Source organism: Suncus etruscus, chromosome 9, assembly GCF_024139225.1.
Source record: "Suncus etruscus isolate mSunEtr1 chromosome 9, mSunEtr1.pri.cur, whole genome shotgun sequence".
Taxonomy (NCBI): Eukaryota; Metazoa; Chordata; class Mammalia; order Eulipotyphla; family Soricidae; genus Suncus; species Suncus etruscus.
Genome location: NC_064856.1, coordinates 100,259,195 through 100,279,117, shown reverse-complemented (window position 1 = coordinate 100,279,117; position 19,923 = coordinate 100,259,195). Strand labels below are relative to the sequence as shown.

The 19,923-nt window shown below is 33.2% G+C and overlaps 2 protein-coding genes across 2 annotated transcripts; both read left to right on the top strand.

The window, feature by feature from the left end:
* Positions 1 to 12,652: 12,652 nt before the first annotated feature.
* LOC126017712 (olfactory receptor 5AP2) lies at positions 12,653 to 13,606 on the top strand. Its single transcript, XM_049779764.1, has one exon. The coding sequence runs from the start codon at positions 12,653 to 12,655 to the stop codon at positions 13,604 to 13,606; it is 954 nt and encodes a 317-aa protein (XP_049635721.1).
* A 5,215-nt stretch (positions 13,607 to 18,821) lies between these two features.
* On the top strand, positions 18,822 to 19,733 carry LOC126017816 (olfactory receptor 1020-like). The gene has a single exon (XM_049779870.1). It carries the CDS (start codon positions 18,822 to 18,824, stop codon positions 19,731 to 19,733), a length of 912 nt encoding a protein of 303 aa, XP_049635827.1.
* Positions 19,734 to 19,923: the final 190 nt, after the last annotated feature.

Here is a 19,923-nt window from a genome sequence, read left to right as displayed (position 1 = left end):
AAACAGGGATGAGTTTAGTTAGAGAAATAACTACGTTTTGAACTACCCTAATAATGAGAATGTACGAGGGAAATAGAAAGCATGTCTAGAGTACAGGCGGGTGTTGGGTGGGGAGGAGGGAGATTTGGAACATTGGTGACGGCAATGTTGCACTGGTGATGGGTGGTGTTCTTTACATGACTGAAACCCAAATACAATCATGTATGTAATAAAGTTGGTTAAATAAAAAAAAATTGGGTTGTATAAAAGACAAATGTCCTACCTCTTGTATTCTCACTCACAAATATACATTTTCAAAATCTAGGAACTACTGGTCATTATTATATGACATATATTTGAGTATCTTTCATATTATATCATTTACTAGTCACAGATATTTGAATCAGGTGACAACACTTAATATAATAATCTACAGTAATAATAATATACAAAGATTAAAGCAGTCTTAAATGACTTCACAAGTTAATAGCAAGTAGCATAGTTTGCTTCTCTGAACTAGAGTTTACTTCACTTTGTTTTCTTCTGTGTATATGTAGATTATTTTATTTGCTGGGGATTATATTGTGTGGGCCTCCTTTTTTTTTCTTTCTTGAATATTTGCATGGAATTTCTTATTTTTAGAAGTGCCCAGGTAAAACAAGGATGAAGACCTGGTCTTGTGTATCTTTGGACAAATCTATTACATAGCCAATACATTGTTTCATAACTTGTCTTGGAGATAAAACTGAACAAATTTACTTCAGGGAAAATTTACAAATGCTTTTTATGTCTGTGGTCACATAGAAGCATGAATTTAATTTTTCTCTTGTTGCACAAATATCTGGTTCATGGACAAATAAAAGGTATTAGACCAAATTTAGTCAAGTCAAAATTTAAAAACACAAATTAATTTAGAAGTATGTGTTCTAACCAAACCTAAAGAGAGAAGTCAGATTGAATATGTTTTAATTGGTTTAATATTGAAGAAACAGAATAAATCAGCATAATTTTATTATTCTTTTATAGAATATGGACGTTTATCATTGTTTATCTTAAATCCTGGGCTGGAAGAAAGCATTGTTCCTATCTTCAATTTTTATATGATATAATTCACTAAAAACAAAGAAGGGATCCAATAAAGAATAACCAGTAATGCATTTTTGCCCAGAGTCCATAATTTACAAAGTACTTCTATTTATTCCTACTCGGTACAGTCTTAATATATTGTGATTGTGTGAATCATTTTATGTAAGTCAATTAGGAGTCAGAATAAACACCAACACTGGAGAAACTGTAAACAAAACTACTTTTTAAGCATCATTCCTATAGCACAAGTGCCAATATGCTTGTCTTACATATGGTTGACTTCAGTTTATCTGCGTAAGATTGACCCTAATTTAAGCCTGGATCCTCAAATTTTCTTTGCCATACTACTGTAAGTAATACCTTAGCATAAAATCAGGAGTAAGACCTGAGCAGTAAATGGATATGGTTCAGTACTCAAAGAAAGATAAAATCAAAATATATTTTTCATAAAGAACTTAAATATAATATTAAAATTCAATAGCAATAAAACTAACATCACAAAAGAATTAACCAGGCATTTGAACAAACTCTTTAAGAAAGAAGATATATTCATTTCAAATGAGAAATGAAGAATTCTTATATCACTTATATTAGAGACATAAAAATTAAAAAAACAACAGTTTACAGTCACACAACTCTTAGAATGGTTAAAATCAGAAGAAATAAACTTAGATAATAATAAAGAAGTTGAAAATTTAGAACTCTCATTACTGTCGGTAGAAAATCAAATAATTTTACATGATAAATAAATAAAGACATTTGGCAAGATGAAATTAAGCACATATGGATGCAAACTCCCTATCCAGTCTTCTGTTAAGTTATTCAAAAAGATTCTGGGACCAACATGTAAACCCATTAATATGTGATAGGATAAATATGTGCTAGGTTATAGATAAAATGAAATGATGCAATTGAAACCTGGAGATTTTTGAATGAATCTAAAAATAAAGATATTTATAAAAATAAATTTATAAAGGACCATTCCTTATACAATTTAATTTTAATAATAAAATAAATGGTACATATGCAACATTGATAGCAGAGTAATATAATCAATATTGATGGGTATGTTCCAGTTCCCAATGAAAGATAGAATCAAATATATTTATCATAATTTATCATAAAGAACTTGTCCTGATGAGAGGTACATGAGAAGTAGATAAGAAAGGAGAGATTTTTAAGGGACATAAAGAAATTTTATAGTGTTCTGGGTTAATTTACTATGTTGATTCTCATGAAATAAGAGTCCACTTACATTAAAAGATGATGTTTCATAATTTAATATTCTAAACCTATTATAGTATACCTCAATATACCTCAATAAAATTGTTCTGAGAAGAATAAAATAGTCATCTTGTTGACCTATTTTATATCATGGGTGCATGCATCATTTATTAAGTTGCACTGATAAACAAAAACTTAGTCTAAGAGTATTTGCCAAGCCCATAAATGAGTTAGCTCAGCATCAACATTTGAATCTAAAATTACCAATTTCCTATCTGTAGTGCTCAGTCCTTTAATGCCTTACCATTTGATTCACATGGGAATCTGAGAATAACTCACAATGGAAAACATAAGAGTTCTACTACCGCCCCTCCAACTTTCAAGAGCTTTACTTTCCTGATTTAGTAAGAGAAAGTAATCCTACTGCCTGCCCATTCTTTCTCTGTATTTTTCTCAAATTGTGTGTGTGTGTGTGTGTGTGTGTGTGTGTGTGTGTACATGTATGGGGGGTTGGGTGTGTGTATAGGTGAGTGGGTGTATGACAAGATATAATTTAAAGCTAACAGAAGAACACAGAATTCCTTCCTGGAATTCCTCCCAGAATTACATTATCTGCCTATAAAATGAGTTTCACATTTGTCCTTTCTCATTATGAAATGGTTCATAAGCTGATATAATGATGCCCAGTTTAACTGTTAAACTTTCATCTTTATGCAGATAAAATTAAACGCATATCTCTATCTACCCTTTTGTTCAGTTATTTAAAAAGCTTCTGGGACCAATTTGTAGATCTATTAATAGGTGATAGGATAAACATGTGCTGGAGTATAGAGGAAATTAAATAATGCAATTGAAACCTGGGACCTTCTGGATGAATTTTTATTCTTTCAGGCCTCCCCAGAGATTCTCAGGGAGAATTTTGGAGGCACCAGATAATACCTGATCTTTAGTTAGAGCCTGATAGTGGTTGGTGCTCAGGTAGGCTGGACTTGAGGGCACTGGTCAAATTGAAGACAAAAGGTGTTTATGGTACATGGGATCAAAACTGAGGCCCCATGCTTGCCAGGCAAGCACTCTAAACCTCTGAGTTCTTTCACTAGCTCTCCAATTACTACCTTACATTAAATTGAGATAACATTAGTCTACATAACTTGATTTATTTTTGGTGTAGATTCCTGTTCTCTGTTCTGAGAGACAAGCAATGTCATCTTTGTCACTAACTTCTATTGATTTTCATCAAATTACTTACCTTCTTGGAGTTCCAGCCTTTCATTTGTAAAGTAACATTACTGTAAACTAAGTTAATAAACATCATTAACTTTACTAGCATATATATGTATACAAATAGGTACAAACTGCATATTTTAGTGCTGCATTAAGTGGTTATTGTGTGATAAGTGCTTAACTTAGTGTATTTAGCAATTATTTTTGCAGAGCGAATGATTTCATTCAGTAGATAAATAGACACCTAACTATATATCTTTGCTGGTGGGTGGGTGGGAGTGGGAAACTGCAGTGCTTATTCTATAGAAATGAAGTCTTAATATTTAAGAGTGACATCATTTTATTCTTGTAACAATTCTATTACATAAAGAAGCAAGCAAAGTGGTGCTCCATATAACATTCCAAATTAAATTTTACTTAGATAAAATAAATACTGTTTCTTTTTGAATTCTGCCCATCTGACACTCAAAAGAAAGACAGGATGCTAAAAAATTAGCATAGTCCATAATTAGCAATAAACAAACATTTTAAGGATGTAAACAAGATTATTAGCTAAAGAAGCAATTAGAGGCTAATGCATATTTTAGGTATCCTGCATATTTTGCTTCTAAAATTTATGCAAAAGTAGCATTGGTACAAGAGTCTAGAATTGTGATTGTAGTTCTTTACTCCCACAAATTAATTGCTTTTCCTTGATAAATTGCCTTTTGTATGGAACTTTCTTATCTGTGAAATGAATGGAATAGAGAAGTAAACTCCTTAGAGCATTCAAATTCTATCATCTTCTGAATCCTGATTTATCATGCATGATTTACAAATTAAATGAATAGTTTGTGTCCCTTTTAGAAATTTTAACATGGCATTGATAGGGTGTTAAAAGGGAAAACAAAACAGGAAACAGTCAAAAGAACAAAAGGCAGCTTAATATTCTATTTTTAATAGGTGACATCTTTTCCCCTTCTGTCAAAATACTGACCTATGACTTGATTATTATTTTTTAACTCCAGTTGTCAATCATTGAAATGTCTTCTCTTTTCTTGGTGAAATATATTGAATGGGATTTTCTAGGAAGATGGTGATTACTTGTTCATCTTCACTTTCCTCTTGTGTGTAGGTGGTATTTAAGTTTCAGAGTCACAAGGAATCCTCAGAAAGAATATGATGAAATGATTTCTAGACTCACAGGAGACCAAAAAAAAAAAAATAACCCTCTAGGGAATTTCACCTCTTTCTCTAAAACCTTAATGATAAAAAAAGGATTCATAAGGGAATAAATTTCTACAACTTTAGTTGTAATGATTAACTCAAGTTTAAATGTTACATAAGGGACAAGCATAGAAAACTTAACAAAGCCAATTACTAAGATTTTTATCCGGTATGGTGGCATAGTTTGATATAAAGGAAAATAAATGATTAAAATGCTTATTTTCTAAAGTTTCTGCAATTCATTTTCACATATGACATTGCTGGATTTTTTTCTGATGCTAATATTGCCTTTGGTTCCAGGTAAAGTGAATACCCTAAAGTTTTATGATAACGTGAACAAATTAGAATAATTTAGCTTTTCCAAGAACAATGAAACAGACTTGGTAGAGACAGAATGACATTTCTGAAATTCAGCTGGGCATGAGGTATATATTCTTTGATTAGAAGGTGAGAAGAATGTTATCAGTAGGGTAAAGATTCTTATTTCAGGAAAATATCTAGGGGACTTTATTAAAATTTTTAATATTTTATACCATGATAAACAGTTGTGTGAAAATAGGTGAAGGATAGTATTAAAATACTAAACTAGGGGACCAGAGTGATAGCATAGCAATAGGGCATTTGCCTTGCATGCTGCCAATCAAGGACAGATCCAGGTTCAATCCCCAGGTTCCCATATGGTCCCCCGAGCATGCCAGAAGCAATTTTTTGAGCAAGGAGCCATGAGTAATCCCTGAGTGCCACTGGGTATGGCCCAAAAACCAAAATCAAACAGACAGACAAACAAAAATACTAAAATAGGATTAAATTAACAATTACATGCATTACTTATTTTTTATTTCACATGATGGCATATTCATTTGTTTTCATTTTTAGTTGTGAAAAATGAAAATGAGTGAGAAATTACAATATGTTGCTTATACATTTTAAAAGAATTTAATTTATAAATTTTATTTGACCTGATATATTTTTTCATCTTAAGTAAAGACAAAACTTTATAATTTTCTACAACTTGGGGTGGAATTAGAGAAAGTCATAAGTGAAGTGGTTGATCTCTCACTCATGAAGAAAGTATAAAGAAGCAAATCAAGAGATTAACCAGTCCCCAACGAAAATACTCTAAGATATGGCCAATAAAAATATGACCTGGAGGTGTTGGATGTTGACAGGGAAGTGAGCTTGGGATATGGTGGAATTTTTATTTTTGTAGTGGACATTATGTAGAGTATTGGCAAGTATAAGTCGGTGGTCTTGGGTAGTTCAGTGGTGTTAAAAGTACATTAACTTTGTATATCTAAACCAAAACATTGATACTATTATAAACATGTTACCTAAACTACAATAAGAAAAGATGTCAATTACAAATAAAAGTACTACATTAAACTAGACTGTGAATTTCTTGATAACAAGAACATACTTAGTAATTTCAGCCCTATATAAACTATCTGGTATGCTTTTGATTTACTGCCAAAACCATAGCCCCTAGCATATATCTAGCATATAGTTCATAGTCAATTCATATTAGTTGGCCAAATTAAAAAAAAAGAGAAATTCATGAAAAAATGTAAAGAAATTAATATAAACATTCATGCAGTATAAATTTTAACGTTTTTATTTTCATCCCAGGTGTATCCATTAATCAAAATTGATTACTTACAGACAACATATGACAGGATCTTGTCTTTTTTAATTCATATTCTTAAATTTTGATTTGTGATAGAAATGATCGTTTAAAAAAGTGTCAGAGTGCTGTGTGCAGTTAGAGAAATAACTACACCAACAACTATCATGACAATGTTAATGAGTGAGAGAAGTAGAATGCCTGACTCAAATACAGGCAGGGCATGGGGAGGTTGAGATGGGGGACCACTGGTGAAGGGAATGTTGCACTGGTAAAGGGGTATGTTCTTTTTTATGATTGAAACCCAACTACAAACATGTTTGTAATCATGGTGCTCAAATAAAGATGTTATATTTTAAAAGCATCAGAGAGAGAAAGTGAGAGTTCATTTTCCCCCTGAATGGAGCAACATCCAAAAAATGAAAGGACTATGGAGGGTCTTTTATTTTACTTTTTTTTTCATTGTTTAGTCTGAATCCAAATGCCTGAGAAATGGGTAGAATGGGAGATCATGACTTAAATCTTTCTTTGTACAAAACTCAAAGACCCAGAAGAATGATTTTCCAAGGCATTATAAGATGTATGTTTTAGTTCAAACAGAGAATTTCTTTGTTATTTTATTGGTATCTAGACTCTCATCAGATTGGACAGTTTCCACCCATACTGTGAGGATGAATCATCTTTAATTAAATGGGTCTCTTGTGGGGATCCTGTCATAAGGTCTCCAGAAATATCTTATGAGCCATTTAGGATTATCTTTATTTAGCTGTCACATTGGCAAATAAAATAAATGATCATACTTATCACATATGTTATTCACAAGGTAGGCGAACATATTCAGAGAGCACTTAGGAAGCTACACATAATTTTGTAGTTAATATTTGAAAGAGAATATTCAACACTTCTCCATATCCAGCAGAGAATATTTTCCAACTACTTGCATACTGCAATGATGCAAACTGGTTAATGATGTGCATTCTAGAGTAAGGAAATATATATATATATATATATATTTATATATATATATATATTTGAATTCCATTTCTGAACTCCAATAGCTATTTGAAAAGTTACTTTGCTAGGTTCCAGTTTATGCAGCTTATACTCAATGTGTGCTCACATATGTTTAAGAGAACAGTTAGCTTGTGGTAATACTTGTTGTAATTTTTACTTTTCTCTATATTTTTCAGTTTTAATCATGGAGCGGAATGACTTAATTGGTTCCTACCATTTTTCATAATTTTTGCCAATAAGTAGGCTCAGCTAGAGGGAAGATAACATTTTTACTAGCGCTACCTCAGATGCTCAGTGAATGAATGCTAGTTTCTTGCTTATTTGACTTTAGAGTTCTTTTTTTTTTTTTTTTTTTGGTTTTTGAGTTTTTGGGTCATACCCAGCAGTGCTCAGGCGTTACTCCTGGCTCTATGCTCAGAGATCTTCCCTGGCAGGTACAGGGGACCATATGGGATGCCGGGATTCGAACCACCATCCTTCTGCATGAAAGGCAAATGCCTCACCTCCATGCCATCTCTCCAGCCCTGACTTTAGAGTTCTATATTCACTATCAAATACCCATTGCAATAGTTTATCCCTTATGCTACTAATGTCACAGCTCTGTGTCCAATGCAACTTCTCAGATTTAAAGTGAAGATTAACTGCAATCTGCCTAAATTTTGATAGTTTTCCTCTTGGTGATACAGAGATAATTTATAATCTAGTGCCTTCCTGTATAAACACTCAGGAGACACCTGGACATGAGCTCTCAATCTGAAGCTCTTTGAGATTTCCTGTTTCATTGCCAAGGCTGACTGGGACCTACCACTGATCCTTTTGCTGCCCAGTTGTTTCAAGTCTATTATCCTTTTATGTCTTAACATCCATCTATTCAAAGTTCACTGCGAATGACTTCAGAGTGACTTAAATTTTCTAAATTCCATTTTATTCCAGTTACACTTAATTTAGTATTACTGATTTATTGCTACTAAGTCTTATAAACAATAAGTATGTAGTGAAAATTATACTATTTGATGTTGAGAAAAAATCATCTCATAAAAGAGCATAGATGATATAAGTTATTATCAATTATTGATACATGTTAGACCTTTTTAATTAATTAATAAATTAATTAATTGTTTTTGATGCCATCATTGATGATGATCATGACTTACTTCTTACTCTGTGCTCAGAGATCAGTCCTGGCATGGCTTCAGGAATCATATGTATGCCAGGAATTGAGCCTCGATAGGGCAAATGGAAGGCAAATTTCCTTCTTCACCTCACGCTTCCCCACTCTGTGTTTTATATGAGAGTTATATCTGGACAAATGATGAACTTTATAAATATAAATTACATAGGTTAATAAATACTTTTGACTCTGAATAGTAGGGAAGAAAATTGGAGCATGGAAGGAAACATCTGTTAATCATTTCATGTGTATTTTATGTATTAATTTGTGTTTAGTTATTTATTAAAAGTCATCGTATGAACTAGGTGTTCATATTATCAATTAGTCTTGTAAAAAGCTAAAACACGAAGACATCAGTGTAATATCTATAATCAAACAAGCTGTGAAGCACAGAGTAAGGATTTTGAACCCAAACTGCCTGAGTTCTTCTACCTCTGGACATCTCCACCAGCCGATCCTCATCACAATCCAGGGAGTATAATTTCTTATTTTGCTTAAAATCCTTGAACATAAAACTGCAGATAAAATTATCTTGCAATTTTGTGTACTCTTTTAATGCTCCCAAGGAGATCAGAACAGCAATTATCAGGGGAGTTATGAAAAGAATGTTAATGATGGTTGGAAAATGTAACAAGAATGGATTTTCCCCTGGGCTCAGAGTAAATGAGAGAAAAAAGGTACATGCGATTTTTGTAGCTTCAGTGAGAAGAAATCAGAGGAGTAAAGTGGTGACTCGTGTGTTACAATTCCCAGAGGCAACAGAACAAGAAATATATGCAATTTAAAATAAATCTGGATGCTTATTCTGAAGTCTTGTCTATAAGCTAGAGTAGACAATTAATAATAATTGGCAGCAATATTTCATATTTCATATTTCAGACCCATATAGTCTGAAATTCCAACTATCTAATATCATTTAATCTGGGAGAATTACAGTGAGTATTTTATGAAGACTTATATTATTTTGTTTAGTTTTTACATTTTATAGAAAGTTTGGTCATTGAATAAGCATGTAAGTAAACAGATTAAAAAATAAAAAAGCTCAAAGAAGTTATTTGGGGATGAAATTAAATATAAAATATTTAAATGATCATTTAGTGAATTATATTAACAAATTATACATTAAATAAAAAGGTAAAGAAACTATGTAAAGTATTTTGTGTATGTAATATATTGACCTAGAGAAAATAAATTACATTTGCTTTGAAATCATCCTAAGCCCCAAATCTCAAAATCAACCAGTAGCTGAGTAAGTATTTTAGATGAATGCTTTGTTCATTTTTATTATCACAATATTTGTGAGTATTTGAGAGGTCTGAGTGAATTTAATGTCTTTTGAAACATTAGTTTTATCTCAGAAAGTCATATAATTACTTTTAAGATTTTGTATAATTGAAAACACATATAAATAATCTCTGAACTACAAGGTTAAATATAAAATCTCTTCATAGGTAGGGGAATGTTTCAGAGAAGCCAGAATATAAATGTCAAAGTAGAGGTTGATAGAAACATGTCAATTAAAGCAGCATAATATAAAGCAACTAAAGTATTGTTAATTATGAAAATTAATGGAAGTGTTAAGGAAAAGAATTTGCATCAATATGTTTATAAGACATGCAAATATTTCACTTTACAATTCATTTTAAATAATTATCATTATTCTAGGGTTTTTTGTTTTGTTTTGTTTTGGGGAGGCACACCTGGTGACGCTCAGGGTTTACTCCTGGCTATGTGCTCAGAAATCCTTTCTGGCTTGGGGGACCCTATGGAACCCCAGACAAAGGACTGCGGTCTGTCCTAGGTCACCTTCCACATGCAAGGCCAACGCCCTACTGCTACACAACCACTCTGGTCGCTCATTATTCTAGATTTTAATGAAGATGAAGGATGTCTCCATATGTTCGTGCTCACATTTATAATGATTCATTATAAATAATCAAATACTTAGAGAATTAGGGACCGGAGAGATAGCCTGAAGGCAAGGTGTTTGCCTTGTATGCAGAAGGACGGTGGTTCGAATCCCGGCATCCCATATGGTCCCTGGAGCCTGCTGGGGGCGATTTCTGAGTGAGGAGCCAGGAATAACTCCTGAGTGCTGCTGGGTGTGACCCAAAAGAGAGAGAGAGAGAAGAGAGAGAGAATTAGAGAGAAAGAGAAGAAGAAGAGAGAGGATTAGAGTTGTATTTGCTGTGTATAAATTTTCATTAGGCTAATTTTGGGTAAGATTCAATAATTTCATGAGGTATCTTTCATTTTTTATGCAAAAAAAAAAAAAAAAAAAAAAGGAGCGCAGAAGTGATAGCACACTCGGTTAGGGCCTTGCTTTCATTGAGGCTGACAATGATTTAGATCTGATCCCCTGAGGAATGCCAGAATTGATCTCTGGGCAGAGTGCCACAAAAAAGTCCTGAGCATGATCAACTTGGACCAAAATAAAGGAGAACTTAAAATAAAACTAAAGAAGACATTAATACTGTTGCCTACATCACTGGATTTAAATAAAACTGTAGGAAAATATATTAATCCATTGTTTATAGAGCACAGAAATTCTAGACTCATTTTACTCATTATTTTTAGTCATCAGAATTGTTTATTGTAGCCTGTCTGAGGTACAAAAGAATTGGCAGTCTGTATTACTTGTGATAACATAATATTTTCAAAGCTTTTGGATTATTAGTGAAAGTGAAAAATTCTTTCTTTTTAGTTCCTCCTGGAGAGCTTTTCTTTGTTGTGCAAAGAGAAAGATCATTTAAATGAAAATGAACTAGGTTGCACTAGTTCAACTAGGTTGAACTAGTGAGGAGACAATGCTGTGTTGAGAAAGACATAAATCGGCTCCCAAGACCTATTTTCTAGCTCCAGATCTACCCCTGATCATCTAAGAATCTTATATTTCATTCTCAGGTAATAAATATAATGTTACTAATGATCTTAGATTGACATCGATATGCCTTTTACTGATTTGAGGTGACTTGTGACAATAAAATGACATTTTGATAGTACAGCAATGCTCAACACATTTTGGTTGAGTAAGGTTATTTTGGTAAGGTTATTTCACTTCTGTCCTAATGGAAATCAAGTGGTAAATATTATGTGTAGACATTTCTGTAGTTGGCAGTATCTGCAAGAGTAGAACTGATTGCTCACCTTTTTTTTCTTCAGCTATACCAAGTAACTTTCTTGGAAGGGTTGGCACTTAGTTAAAGCAGACATGAAGAATTCTACTGTGTCTCTTGCCTGAACCCTTATTTGAAAAATCTATTTTATTCATCTATTCTTTTCTTTTTTTTTTGTTATGTACATTTATTCCATTATTAGAGTGGATGAATCTTGTTTGCATTCAATTGACTTGATGTTAATTTATTCCCCAGATTCTTTACAGCAATGTATAGATTCTTCATTCTGGTATTGCTGTGTTTTAGTTTGTGGTGTTCATATAAATCTTCACTCTTAGGGATTTTCACAGTCATGTTTCGTGTAAAAGACTAGATTGGGATTTCTATTAAGCCTTCAATCTCATTGTACTAATATCAAGAGTTGAAATGATTAAATCTAACTGACCGTTTTTGTAGGTGGTGATACATCTATAAAAAAGCATATTTTTTTTCTTGAAACTATGACAAGTTAACAAGAATATCTTGTTCTTTCCCCAGTCATCATTTTTTTTAAAGATTTCTATGCTTCTGCAGGATACAACTCATTTTTTTTGTTAATTAGTTTTACAAATTCCAATATTTTTATTCACCTCGGTACTGTGGAAGAATAATCAGTGGACTGAATTTGTTTTCAATTTCTCTCAAGAATTGTGTCTAGAGGGTATGTTATTATCTCAAATACCTTTTAAAATTTGAAGTACTTAAGAACATTACACTTGAATATAGACTACTTTTATATAGCCAATTAATAATAAATTCTAGAAGTGATTTTAAGATTGGGGTTTAAGTCACTATACTATAAATGAAATTTAGATGTAGATATTATGTCTTTTAATTTGACATCAAGTTCAAAACACATTTTTTCACTTCGCATGATTCTGTTAGCAGATGTGTACCTGTCAATTAGATGATGTTTTAACTGTTATCTGAGCACATTTTATATTTTGTTTCATTTCTAGGACTGCAGCTCAAATGACCAGATATATGAAAGAGGTCGAACACAGGAATCATACAGAAGTGATAGAATTCATCCTCTTGGGGTTGTCTGATAATCCAGATTTGCAAATTGTCCTCTTTGTATTGTTTCTTTTAATCTATATTGCTACTATGGTGGGTAATTTAGGCATGATCATATTAATTAAGATTGATCCTTCTCTTCACACTCCCATGTACTTCTTTCTCAGCAGTCTCTCTTTTGTTGATGCTTCATATTCCTCTTCTGTGACTCCTAAGATGCTGGTAAACCTTGTGAGTGAGAATAAGGCCATTTCTTTTAACGGATGTGCAGCCCAGTTCTATTTCTTTGGCTCCTTCCTGGGAACAGAATGTTTTCTATTGGCTATGATGGCATATGACCGCTATGCAGCCATTTGGAATCCTCTTCTATACCCAGTTCTCATGTCTGGAAGAGTTTGTTTTTTATTAGTAGCAATCTCCTTCTTAGCAGGTTTTGGGAATGCTGCCATACACACAGGGATGACTTTCAGATTGTCTTTTTGTGACTCTAATAGGATCAACCATTTTTACTGTGACACCCCACCATTACTCAAACTGTCTTGTTCTGATACTCACATCAATGGCATTGTGATCATGGCTTTCTCCAGTTTTAATGTCATTAGTTGTGTTTTGATTGTCCTCATTTCCTACCTTTGTATTCTAATTGCCATTTTGAGAATGCGCTCAACAGAGGGAAGATATAAAGCCTTCTCTACCTGTGCCTCCCATCTCATGGCTGTCACCATATTTTTTGGAACAATTCTTTTCATGTATTTGCGTCCAACATCTAGTTACTCAATGGAGCAAGACAAGATTGTTTCTGTCTTTTATACAGTTGTGATACCCATGTTAAACCCTCTCATCTATAGTTTGAAAAATAAGGATGTAAAAGGAGCCCTAAAGAAGATATTGAGGAAAAACATGCTGTAAATTACTACATTGAACATTATCCTTTTATGCAAAAGAAAATGGTTTTTGAATAATTTTATTGCTGGATTGCTTAACCATTTTCTGTTATAGTAGACAGTTGAGACAAAGTGTACATTTTAATACACAAGTGACTTAATTATGACAAATTGTACATTTTAATACTCAAATGTCTTAATGGTATGGTCATAAGTCTATATTATTACAAATCTTCAAAGTGGTATCTACTATGTTTATATGATGAATCTTCCCAGTGGAATCTGATAACGCTAACTGAATTTAAATGTCAGTTAATTCAGTAAAATAAATTTCATTCTTTTTAGTTTTTATTATGTATACCTCATAATCATTTATTGTGATCTAGACAAATATATTTTGAGTACAAGAAGTTTGTGGCAAAATATTACGAAGAATAATGCCTGTGAGTGAGGAAAGTAGGATACATTCTGATGTAATTGGAACTCAGTCAATCTCACCTGGATCTCTAAATTTTAGATGTTACTTCAGATATATCATAAATTGTGCAAAGGCAACAAGTTGTGTTCCCAGAATGACCAATTTGAGATGGTGTTCCTTCTTTGGAAGGACAGATTCTCTGAACTACGAAAGTTTCAGTCTATTGGAACAATTGCATAATACTCAACTGGGTTTTATCTATACATACCTGAAAACTGAAAAAATTTGTGAAAGAAAAATTGGGCTGCTTTACGGCATTGACTATAAGTAATAGCATCCTTGTACTCACATGAATGTTAAGTTAGCCATAGAGTTACACAAAAGAAGTCTTTCAATTATTATTTGTGCACCATAATGATAATAGGGTTTAGTAAAATAATAGAAATACTTTGAGGAGGGGCGAGAAGGTGGCACAAGTGGTAGGGTGTTTGCCTTGCACATGAATAATCTAGGACATACCAAGGTTTGATTCAGACATCCCATATGGTCAGAAGTCAGGGGTGACTTCTGAATGCACAGCCAGGAGTAATCCCTGAGAGTCACCAGTATGGCCCCAAAACAAAAACAAAACAAAAATTAGACATACTTTGAGACGAGTGATTAAGGTACTTTAAATTTTATCTCTTCCTTTCCAAAATTTTGTAACAGTTACCTAATTAAATTATCCAATATACAGATTGTAGGGCAGGGATAGTTACTGATAGAGAAAAAGGAGAAACCACCTACTTTATAAAATAAGATGTGTGGAAAGAGAATGTGTGATTTGGAATAAGGTAGATTCCAATTCTGTCAATTTTGTTAACTACTACAGAACAGGAGGGAGAAGACCTGTTCTCTCATTTCAAGTGAGATGGCATCGTATTTAATAATTTATCAGATATCATAAAAAGAGGTGATAAAAATTCCTGACTACCATGGATAGTCCTCCCATCTTTCTATATATAGAAACCAAGATTTCTTTAACAGGCATTTAACACTGTAGCATATCTGGCCTTTTCCTTACATATTTTTTATTTGTTTTTTTTTTTTTTTTTTTTTTTTTTTTTTAGACTACACTCAGAAGTGCTCAGGGGTTACTCCTGGCTCTGCTTTTGGAAATCGCTCCTGGCAAGCTCAGGGGACCATACTGGATGCTAGGGATTGAACATGGATCACTCCCAAATTGGCCTCTTGCAAGGCAAACACCCTACCGTTGTGCTTTTGCTCTGGCCCCTTTCCTACGTTTTATTCTAATTTATCTGCTAACCTATATTGCATCTTATTTATCAATCTTTAAAAAAGTGGGTATTTTGGGGGCTGGAGCAATAGTGCAGCGTTAGGGCATTTGCCTTACAAGTGCTAACCTAGGATGGACCTTGGATTGATCCTCCGGGCGTCTCATAATGTCCCCCAAGCCAGGAAAGATTTCTGAGCACATAGACAGGAGTAACACCTGAGCATAACCTGGTGTGGGCCCCCACAAAAAAGTGGGTATTTTATCATTGTTCTGGATACCTTCAATCCACATTTCAGTCATGCCTAACTGAGATTCCATATTGATTAATTCCTTATCACCTACAATTCTTTGATTTTATTCCACCCATCTAACTCCAAATATTCCCAATTTAGTGAAAGTTGCTTCTTTACCCTATTTTTTTTTATTTAAAGTGCTTATTGTAGAGGAAAAATATACTACACTCTGTATTTTTCTTTCTCTCAATTTTTTTTCTTGGCTGATTTAAAAACCTCTGCACACTAGGACCGGAGAGATAGCATAGTTGATAAATTGCCTATTTTACACGTCCCTGGTTCTTCTTAATCCCCAGCATTCTATATGGTGGCCTGAGTGCAGATTTAGAAGTAATAACACTAGATATGACCCCTCATACAAAAAACATAAGCCCCAAACCTCTGCATATTCATATAATGTGAATTCAAATTATGACCAAATTTATTCCACAGTAAAACGTTTTTGACTTGAATTTTCCATTTCACTGCAATAGCTGTTTCCCTGAAACTCTAAACTGCACACTGAAGGAACAGACAAGATAAATCTTGCTGCCACTTCTACCAGTACAAAAATATGGTCTGCTCCTTAAAATACATTTAATAAACATTTATTGGATAAATTCATTAATGAACTGAATGAGCAACGTCTTTAGCAGAAATCTTTGAGATCACAGCTTAAATGGGATTCTGAAGTTTTGAGAAACGATCTGTCAAACTTGTACTATTTAATTTCAGCGTAGTGCCTCATGGAGTCTCAGCATCATGGGATACTGTTTGAACATCTCTAAGCGCTGTTGACTCTCCAGGGTCTGAACGGTTCACTGGGGAAGATAAAGCACAATCATCTTAGTTAAAAAAACAAATTCATATAATCATGCAGTTTAGACTTTAGATTTTCAGTGTTTTTCAGAGATTAAATCTCTAGGGAATGATCATACATAAGGCTGACCCTAAGTCTTGCGATCAGAAGCGGCATTTTCTAGGCACTGTTGAATGATTTGCCTTATTTTAAATGGTCATAGTGGATACTTTTATGTCATTTTTATTTTCTTATATCATTTTTATTTCTCTTTTTTGACCACTTAAAATTTTATGTCTCAAGACAGATAAATTCTATTTTTTTAAAAAAAACTAGTACAATAACCTAATAAATACTATCGTTTCTATTAGATATTTTTAAGGGAAAAAAAGGTAAGATTACTTAGTCTGTATCAAATTATTTCAGATGTAGAAGTTTTTTAAGAGCACTAAAATGTTCCTTTAAGCAATCAAGACTGTATCATTATGTCTATAATATTGGATTTAATGTTACCAAATAAATATAATTTTTTGAGAATAGAGAATTTATGATGTTAATAATAGATACAATTTTATATTCAGCATATGCATGTAAATATACCTAAATGGATGAATGTACACCATATAAGTGCTTATGTATGTTCTTGACAACTGCGAATTAAATTTATGTATAAATACATGACATATTTGTTACTATGTGCACATATTAAAATGATATATTTGAAAAAATATTCACAATTATAATTAGATTGTACATATGATACACATATAATTACTTATAAAAACTTAATAAAGTGTTTGTTTGTGTGTGTATATATATATGTGTGTGTCTGGAAAACAGAGTTCTAAAAATGTAAAGTTTTAGTGATGGTTACCTTTAAGGACAGAATTTTAGCTAACTTCAAATGAAAGAGTTAGAAGACTGGATAAAGAAATTGTGTTAAATATATGAGATAAAATATTATTAGACTATGAAGAAAAAAAATGAAATTCTGTACTTTGCCCCTCCACGAATGGATCTTGTGAGTATCATGTTGAATGCAGTAGTCAGGAGACAAATACATAATGGACTCTCATATGTGGAATATTAAGAAGCATAGTAAGGGAACAACAAATGGTCAAAGGCAACATAAGGGATAACTGGTCTACAGAACTGAACTAACCTCAGCTGAGATATCTGAGGTGGTAATTGGGCAGCTGAACTAATGATGGAGAGAAACAGGTCTTCTGGTGGAGTGTGTGGTTTGGGGACAGAATATTGTTAATGAGCTTTCTCATATTTACAAAAGAGTAGAATACATAAGGCTATTATGGCAATCATAACCTTGCTTCAAATTTACAAAAGACTAGAATATGGAAGGGGATTCTAGCAATTTAGATAAATATGATGCTGGTTTATACATTACTAGTAGAAATGATATTGTAGTGAGTAGTTGGCATATTTGTATAGATATTTTGAAGGCATTGTCAGTAGTCTATCTGATAAGCTTGTAATAAAATGTGCTATAAAGATGGATTCTCTAGCACTTATTTGATGCTTTAATTTCATCTTAGCAAGTAGAACTATAGATGTCATTGACACATGAGAAAAGGGTATAGGAATGAAGAATTCAATTTTGGTACCTGTGGAGTTATTTTTGGTATTGATGTGGTATGAGAGCAAGCACTTAAATGTGAAGATTATGGTTTGGAAAAAGTTTTGGAATAGAAATACAAATTCAAGCATTACACATATGTAGCTGTTACTTGAACAACATTACCAAGGTAATATAAACAGAAATATAAGAGCAAGTGTTAAACTCTTGGCTACTTCCACACTGAGTCATAGAAGAGGAATAATCAGAAAAGAGAAGGTGAAATCTATAAGGTAAGAAAAATGTTCAAGTCTGCTATCCTTTAAGATTAGAAATAAAAGTGTTCTAATAAGAAGGAAAGAATAAACTCTGCATGTTATTAAAATATTACAAATTTCATTTCTGAGAATTTTCACTAGATTTGGTAACATTACTAATCCTGATGAGTGCAGCAAGAACAATTTCCATTAAATTTCCATTAAAAGACTCAGAGAAGACAAGTAAAATAAAACTGGATATAACTAATATGTTTGACCCTATTAAAATTTACCTGCCAACAGGGATATGAATTTATTTTGTGCAGGGTATATATCATTAGAATCAAAGGAAAAGAAAATTTGAGAGGTAGAGCTTGATCTGAATAAGCAGTCATCACTCTATAGACTTCACTTGCAGATATGCATATTTATTTTAAAGTGAAGTAAGTTTCTGAACTCAATAAAATTTGACTGTAATAAAAATGATGCATTTTAATGCAGATACACTTGGAATATTATAGAAGTATCAAAATACCTCACAAAAGGGAATAATTGTTTAACTTTTTCTGGTATTTTTGGTATAATTTCTCTCTCTCTATTTTTTTTATATCAGACAATGAATCAGCTATTCTGAGGGAAAAAAATATGAGTAACCATACTACAGTCATTGAATTTATTCTACTGGGATTCAGGGATCATCCAGAACTTCAGTGGATTCTTTTTGTAGTGTTTCTAATCATCTATATGATAACTTTGTTTGGAAATCTAGGCATGATCTTATTAATCAAGATTGATTCACATCTCCATACACCAATGTACTTTTTCCTCAGTAACTTGTCTCTTGTTGACTTCTGTTATTCTACTGTCATTGTTCCTAACATGTTGGTGAATTTCTGGGTAAAGAACCCAGTTATCTCATTTAATGGATGTGCCACACAATTCTTCTTTTTTGGCTCTTTTGCTGGGATTGAGGGCTTCCTGCTAGCTGTGATGGCCTATGACCGGTACGTGGCCATTTGCAAGCCTCTCCTTTACACAGTCACTATGTCTCCCCAGATCAATGTTCTACTTGTGTTGGCCACGTATTTTGCAGGATTTGTAAATGCTGCTATTCATACTGCCCTCACCTTCCAACTGTCTTTCTGCGGCTCAAATATCATCAATCACTTTTTCTGTGACACGCCGCCCCTCCTGAAACTCTCCTGCTCTGACACACATGTCAATGAAATCGTCATTTTTGCTTTTGCCAGTTTCAATGAACTGAGCTGCCTGCTGACCATTCTCATTTCTTATCTCTACATCCTGATTGCCATCTTGAGGATCCGCTCTGCTGAGGGGAGACACAAAGCCTTCTCCACCTGTGCTTCTCACTTGATGGCAGTCACCATCTTTTTTGGCACAATCCTATTCATGTATCTGCGCCCCAGCTCCAGCTATTCGATGGACCAAGACAAAGTCGTATCTGTGTTTTACACAGTGGTTATCCCCATGTTAAATCCACTTATCTATAGTCTGAGGAACAAGGAGGTTAAAGCCTCTTTTCGTAAACTTTTTTAAAACAAACCTCTCTTTAATGTTGATCTTAGAATTAACAATGCAAGAGAATTTATGGCTTTGATGGAATTTAGAAAGGACCACAATTACATCAATTCAACCTCATTCTATTTTCATCTGTCATGAACCATTTTGCACAACAATGGAGTTGTAATCTCATATCCCAGACATGCTGGCGGATGTGGACACTATT

Bases quoted from the DNA above. Each gene is read 5' to 3' on its own strand.
- LOC126017712 (XM_049779764.1), top strand. From the start codon at position 12,653: ATGACCAGATATATGAAAGAGGTCGAACACAGGAATCATACAGAAGTG.
- LOC126017816 (XM_049779870.1), top strand. From the start codon at position 18,822: ATGAGTAACCATACTACAGTCATTGAATTTATTCTACTGGGATTCAGG.